The 7,500-nt window shown below is 38.0% G+C and overlaps 1 protein-coding gene across 1 annotated transcript; it reads right to left on the bottom strand.

The window, feature by feature from the left end:
- Positions 1 to 18: 18 nt before the first annotated feature.
- Positions 19 to 4,115, bottom strand: tmem141 (transmembrane protein 141). Its single transcript, XM_080476436.1, has 5 exons — positions 3,941 to 4,115; positions 3,652 to 3,718; positions 1,487 to 1,570; positions 1,112 to 1,222; positions 19 to 581 (listed from the first exon to the last, which is right to left on the bottom strand). Exons 1-5 carry the CDS (start codon positions 3,992 to 3,994, stop codon positions 520 to 522), a joined length of 378 nt encoding a protein of 125 aa, XP_080332562.1. The 5' UTR covers positions 3,995 to 4,115; the 3' UTR covers positions 19 to 519.
- Positions 4,116 to 7,500: the final 3,385 nt, after the last annotated feature.

The following is a 7,500-nucleotide window of genomic DNA, read 5'->3' as shown; positions in this document are numbered from 1 at the left end:
CCCCAAGTTATCAGTGAAGTCATTTCAAGGTTTTTAATGGATCTGAGGTAAATTCAATTGGACTTAGTTAATATCTTTAATTTGTTTTCTGCTGAAAATAGCAACTAAATGAAGGTAAATACAGTTTAAATACACATAATATTGTTTATTGTTCCACAATAACTGTCTCCAGGTAGTCCAAGGCACACGTCTTAAAGAGGACTTTTTAATAATATCCGTGAAAACTGTCCAGTTTTACTTCTAAACGACTAAATAAAATCTTCATTCTGCAGGTCTGCGCGCTGCATGAGCCCCACAGCGACCCCAAGCGGATGATTTTGGCATTGCAGCATTGATTCTCTTGCATGGCAAACCAACACATGATGATGATGATGATGATGATACCGGATCACGAGCTTAACATTTGACTCCTTATAAACACGCTAACGCCGTTATGGAAACCAATAGCTGCACAAGGAGTGAAATTAAATTTATTCTCTCTTCCTGATAAACAAATGAAATATAAAAGCGTAATTAAAGTTAGTCCATCACGTCTCCATATTTTGTCTTGCTGGGACTTTTTGCTTCTTCTGGTGGAGGAACTGAAAGAGAAATATGGAAAGAAGAGACTTCAGGGGATTACAGATTACAGATATTCGCACTCCTGTAATTCTTTAGTACTTTGAAGTACGTAATTTCACTAGATATCAAATAGTACGCACACAATTCCAATCAACGTTACCGTCACTGTGACACTCTTAGCAGATACAAAATACTCTGTTTTGACAATTTAATCGTATGTACTAATTTAACAACCATCTTCAAAATTGTTAATAATACTGCTCCACTACTCCTGAAAAAAACATTCAAATGTTTTATTCTGCAGTTTTGTCGCTGATAACTGAGAAACAAATCCTGCTTTTTAAATCACATTTTACCAAGTGTAAATTTCATTTACTTTTATATTTCATCGGTTATATATTGATATTTTAAGCAGGTAAATTAAATCCAATGACTGCTATTGATAATGTGCTTCATTATTTCCACCTTAATCCCAACACTCAATCTGACATAAAAAAAAAAACGACTTTTGCCACAGAATTTCAGAGGATCTGCAGTAACATGTCCTCACCTGCTGGGGGCGATCTCTCCGGTACCTTTCCCGTCTCTAGCAGCATCCAAAGATCGGTGCACTTCTGCGTTTCCCAGCGAGTCACGGCGTAACTGCTCACCGAGGAGGCGACTGAGGGGCAACAGAGAGCATGTGACTTCTGTACCTGAGAGTAAATACTCATTTTATGTCTTTAAAATATATATATATTTTTAAAACACATTAAAGTGTGCAGTGTTACGCAGCGATATCAGATTTTTAATACATTTGCAAGCATATCAGTGGGATTAAGAAAATGTGGAAACAGTGAAGCACTGGAGGCTGCAGCTGGATTCAATCCTGGTTTTTATAAAAGCTGTTATAGAAAATGAAATTAAAGTCTGTTCCACCGCCTACCTATTGAAATGAGTAAATTCCACTGCAGAGGATACGGGAGTTTCTTCTGTAGAGCTTTCTGAAAGGCGAAAAGACTTGCAGCACCTGTGAAAACAGTTTAATATCATCGTCATGGACCGAGATAGAAACTCACATTTCTATTATTGGAATACTTTACCTTTTTGTTTAAAACTGATTTAAAATATTTCAGAGACTCGTGCAAAAGGTTGTTTGGCTGCCCGGTGAGAGCTGCTCCTCTAATCTGTTCAAATCTGAAAAATGGATCTTTAACAGAAGTTTTGTTCTCATGTCAGCAAAGATTTTAAGTTTTTTTTTTTTCAGTGTTTATTTAGATAGAAGCTTTAAAGTGAAACATGTTTTCTTATGTGCATCACAAACAAACAAACCAAGATATAGATGAATATACACACCAGATACATGGAAAGGTGAATGAACACATACATATCTACACAAAAGAAATGAAACGAGCTGATGTGTCCAGATGAGCAGATAATATTGATATTCATGAGCATGAACAACTACTGTGTACCGGTACATGATTATATTGTTAATTATTACCTCTTGAACAGACGTTACATCTACACAGGTTGTATGAAATCCACCATAATCTGTCCTGGATGGTACAGCGCAGCACTAAAACCACGGCTGCTTCGTAGGAAAGCTGCTAAACTCAACAAACTGCATTTACAACAGTAAAATTTACTGTATCAAGAGACTCAAAGGTTTGTATTATAACCAAGTTTAAACACAACGGGCTCTGAGAAGCCACAAGTACACAAACTGAACATCTTAAAAGTCAAATCAAAATTTATTCTATCAAAGCTGTGAAAACACAAAACACTTGAGGTAAACTTGTAGATTATAGAAGTACAGAATCAGGCTTTAAAACTTTTTTATCTGCTCAGGATTTACATTAAACCATAAATTTGACTTATTTTACTGCGTAAAATACTTCACTTCCTCTCTGTTTGTAGAGAAACTTCTATAGTTATTGTATTAGTAACACATGTTACTCTTGTTCTACAGCTCAGTGTGATCGTGTTGGGTGACTACAGCGCCCTCCTGTGGTGGGATTTGATAAAAATCTCTTCATTTTATTCACCAAAACTGATGAAATTCTGTTGCTGTTCTATTCAAAACTAAAAATCTGTTAAAGAGAAAAGACTTGCATCGCCTCTATTTTTCCACTTGTATTTCTTTATACCTCCTACTGTGATGACATTTGAGGAAAATGTGTATAAAACTTGTAACCACTGTTGGGATAAACTCCACTACGTTCGTTTACTTACACGCTCTACTAAAGGCTGAGCTAGGTAGTATTTATATAGTACTTGACTGACTATGTGTATTTTGAATATTAGGTCAAGAGGTCAGGTTCAAAATAAAAGCCTTCCTGTTCGTATTCAATGTGTTTTTTTCAATAAGCTAAGAAAAAACTAATCTTATTTTATTTGATCCACCACACCACTCCCTCCATCTTCTGTCCTTCACGTCATCACTGTTTCACACCGATATAAACACGTTTTACAATTTCTGATTGACCCCCCCTGACCTTTGACCCCAACCACGAACCAGGGTAATGACGTCACTGCTTCATGTGGTATGTCAGAGGACGGGGAATTAAAACTCAACATTTTGGTGTTGGTTCTACAAAAATCGGATTCAAACTCACCGCGTTGTGACAAAAATAAGTTTGTGACCTTTCTGTGACAGAGACCTTGACCTTTGACCCGATCGCTCTCACTATTTAATGGGACCATCTTTGGACGAAGACAAATCATCCCAGAATATTTCATGCAATTCGAGGGATTAGTTTTTGCGAAAGCCACGTCTCCATGGCAACAGCCGCTGATCTCCTCCATGAGGTGCCTCTCTCATCCGCTTTGTATGGGACTTTTTTTTAAGCAGTTTTTAGGGATTCATCCAGAAACTGATCACTCTTAACGTCTCAATATCTAATCAATTGGTCCTTGGATGATGACATATCATCCCTGAAGATTTCATAGTATCCAGGTTCATGCTTTTTGCTAAAAGTTGTTCAAATTCATACCTACAAACCAAAAAGAAATAAGTAAATAGAGGCAGTGAAATACACAAACTTCATAACCAGGCATGTTTATGTGGAGTTCTAGTGACGTCATCAGTGGGTAAAATCACAGGGTTACCTAGAATGAAGGTTCCAGTTCCTTTCATGAAGGCGTGAGACTGACAGGCGGCGTAACTCTGCAAACCCTGGGAGGCGATTAAAAGACGGGAAATAAATCAGTTTACACTTCATCTGTGTGTGTGTGTGTGTGTGTGTGTGTGTGTGTGTGTGTGTGTGTGTGTGTGTGTGTGTGTGTGTGTGTGTGTGTGTGTGTGACTGAACTGTAAATGTGTGTGTTCGTGTGCAGCAGCTTCCTCAAAGTCAAACTCGTCCTCCGATAAATAAAGAGGAATAATAATAAAACTCACCGGATGTTTCGCTGCCAGCGCGTCGTCCACTTTAGTGAGTCCGATATTAACCATGTTGGAATAAATGTGAAGGTTTTGTGTTAAAAATAGAAGTTAAATGAAGTCATTCTGTGGAAGTACACAAACACTGCTGCCGCTGCTGCTGCTGCTGTTATGAAACGAAACCCACGAAGAAGAGGAAGAAGAGACGGTGCGGGGCTGTGTAAACCACCAGCGACACCCAATGGCTGGAGAGCGGTACTGCACGTACCGCAGGTTAAAATAAACACTGGAGAAGAAGATGAAAAATATGTAAAACACAACTGAACTCAACCTGATCAAACACGAAGAGAGGATTCTATTGAGAAAAAACTCTTTCTACTCTTTACATGAAGCATTAATAACAAAACATCTGGACTAAACTACCAGCAGACAGTTCAGAGGCTCGAGGTAACGCCACTTATAGAGGGACGTCTTTCTTGTTTGAATGGATGAATGGATGAATGGATGAATGGATGAATGGATGAATGAATGAATGAATGAATGAATGAATGAATGAATGAATGAATGAATGAATGAATGAATGAATGAATTAATGAATGAATGAATTTCTATTTCGAACATGTAAAAGAGAAGAGACAAAAGAAACAAACAAGTATAAAGAAAAACATCAACATGTGTAAAATAAAATAAAAAAATAAAAAAATAAAATAAAATAAAATAAAATTAAATTAAATTAAATTAAATTAAATTAAATTAAATTAAATTAAATTAAATAAAATTCGATTTAATTAAATTTTAATTAAATTTAATTAAATTAAATATAATTAAATTCTAGCAGTAGCACAGTCCAGTCTCCATGTTTGTCACTAGTCTTTGCTGTTTCTAACTGATGGTGTTTGTTGGATCAATGAGAGACAAATTAACACATTTTTAAGCAACAAACGCAGGAGTTTGCATTCATTTCTGAGGCGTCACTCCACTGTTCAAACTAGTTTTTTCTCTTTCTCGTGTGACTGGCTGCAGCCTTGTGTCGTTTCTCCTCACCTCTGACCTCTGACCCCCGAGGGGCCGCCGAGGAGGAGAGGAAGACGACGCAGATGGAGAGAATCCAGCCACCGCTGAGATGGAAAGTAACAAGAGTCGGGATGAAGTTTCCTCGCAGACGGACGGCGGAGCGGCGGGACATCAGCTGCTGGTTACACCGAGAAGAAGGGACGGAGATGAAACTCTGAGTGGTGACAGTGGTGACGAGTTTTACAGCTTTTCTCCGTCATGTGTTTCCAATCGATGGTGCACAGAGAAGAGGGGAGGTTTAGTAACTAAATCTGATGTCGGTTTTCTCTTTGCTTCATATGTCAGTGTGAAAAGACACTGCTCATTCAAATGAATGAGGGGGGGGGAGCAGCGTTCAAGTCATCTCTCCCAGAGAAAAAGTGGATTTCCTCCATCCATTCCTGCAATTTGTTTACGTAGAAGGTCGTCGGTTCGAGTCCAGGTTAGGCTCAGGCTTTTTGTTTCTCACTCAGTCAAACAGCCTGTTGAGGATAATTCAGGACTGAACAGTCGATATGTGTGACCCTAAATGACAGAAGACTGGAAATGTGTTATTCATTCTGCACAGGCTTTCATATTTCTCTGAATAGTGAAGAAGCAGCTCTTTAATTTGATTTTGATTTGAAAAATGGAGATTTAATTTTTAAAAACCGTAATGAGAATGAGGCCCTGGGATAAAACCATGAGCACGAGGCTCCAATCCGCCCAAACTAACAAGAAAATGTTTACATTTTTAAAGAAAACTTAAATTTTTGAAAACAAATTTCTTAAATGTAGCAACGCAACAGTGAGAGCCGAGCTGTTTTTTTTTACGTTTCACTGTATTTTGCACAAAGAAGGTTTAATCAAAATTGTCTTTTTGTTGAGATTGTCGTCATTTTCAGTCATAATTGTTTGGCTTTTGTGACAAAAATGTTCATTTTCATCAGGTATACTCTGAACCACCACAGGCTAAATTAATTATATTAATGTTCATCATTAAACCAAGAATCTGAAGTTGACAGGTTATAGATAAGTGTCAGGCTAAAGACTAAAAAACTGAAATTAAAAGCCAGTAAACCAACATTATCCAGAAAGCCGCGCTGTCAGGGGGAGAAAACACCAGCAATGCAACAATTTTAGGACAATTTTGGACATTTTACCAGAAAATCTCATTCAAATTGGCTTTATGTTGAGATTGTAGTCAATTTTGGTCATAATCGTTTGGTTTTGTGAAAATAGAGACATTTTGCTCCACAACAAAGAAGTTTACATCTTAAAGCACTATTTTAACTCTCGTCAGGTCTTTATACACAGACTGCAACTGATTTTACAGTTTAATGTATTTCCATCATAGAAATGTGATGTTTAAGATGATAAAACATTCCGTTGGGATAAGGCAACCCCCTGACCCCCCCCCCCCCCCCACATGGAAGCCACTTGACTTGACAGAGATTCGACTCCAAAAAGATTTTTTCTTTTTTTTTAATTTATTCTCATTTTACATTGGAAAAGCAACTTTGTCAGTTCATCCCCACAAACTGGACTTCCATTCACATATTGTAGCTCTTTATTTCTAGGTGATTAATGCTTATATTCTTACAAAAAGAAAACAAGATGTCAGACACAATCTGTACACTCATGTCCAACTCTCACACACACACGCATTCACACACACACACACACACACACACACACACACACTCACCCCCGACCCCTTCAACCCATCTATCACAAGTAAACGCTAAACAACATGGGAGCCAAAGTTCTAGTGCAGTGTTGGAAACCCGTTCACACACAAAGAAAAAATAAAAACAAACAATCAGCACGTCGCATGTACACGTGTGGAAAATACATGCTGGACACATGAAAGCAGGTGTGCATTGTGGGTAATATTACGAAGGAAGGCAGATAGATCCGGGTGACTCGGACAGGAGAACAAAACAAAAAAAAAAAAAAAAGAAAGAAGAAAGAAGGCGAGGGATTCAAGTTTTTACACCCCGAGTCGCTCATGTGGAAGATTTGTAGTTGTTCAGAGGAAGATTCACTCATTCAATCACTCAGGATCAGAAAAGAAATCAAGTAACAAGCGATTAAATATTTACTCCTCCTTTAAAATATTAATTTAAAAGAAAAAAAAAAAAAAAAAGTACAAGGTCCCAAAATGGCCGCTGAGTGTTTGCCTTCAAATATCACCAGGACGAAAAAAAAAAATTCACAATTTAAATAAATAGAACTCCATTGAGAGAATTTCTTCAAAAAAACAACCCCACGCATGAAAACTGAGCCCGTCCCCGACCAACACACACACACACACACACACACACACACACACACACACACACACACACACACACACACACACACACACACACACACACACACACACACACACACACACACACACACACACACACACACACACACACACACACACACACACACACACACACACACACACACACACACACACACACACACACACACACACACACACACACACACACACACACACAGGTTAAAAAGCATCAGTGGAGGGATTTGAA

This window comes from Lipophrys pholis, assembly GCF_963383615.2.
Source record: "Lipophrys pholis genome assembly, chromosome: 12".
NCBI classification, from domain to species: domain Eukaryota; kingdom Metazoa; phylum Chordata; class Actinopteri; order Blenniiformes; family Blenniidae; genus Lipophrys; species Lipophrys pholis.
This window is presented reverse-complemented; position numbering and strand designations above follow the sequence as displayed.

Bases quoted from the DNA above. Each gene is read 5' to 3' on its own strand.
- tmem141 (XM_080476436.1), bottom strand. From the start codon at position 3,994: ATGGTTAATATCGGACTCACTAAAGTGGACGACGCGCTGGCAGCGAAA. The intron at 1,223-1,486 runs GTAGGCGGTGGA...GTTGCCCCTCAG, and splicing joins GAATTTACTCATTTCAATAG to TCGCCTCCTCGGTGAGCAGT. The intron at 582-1,111 runs GTGAGGACATGT...TTTCTCTTTCAG, and splicing joins GGAGAGATCGCCCCCAGCAG to TTCCTCCACCAGAAGAAGCA.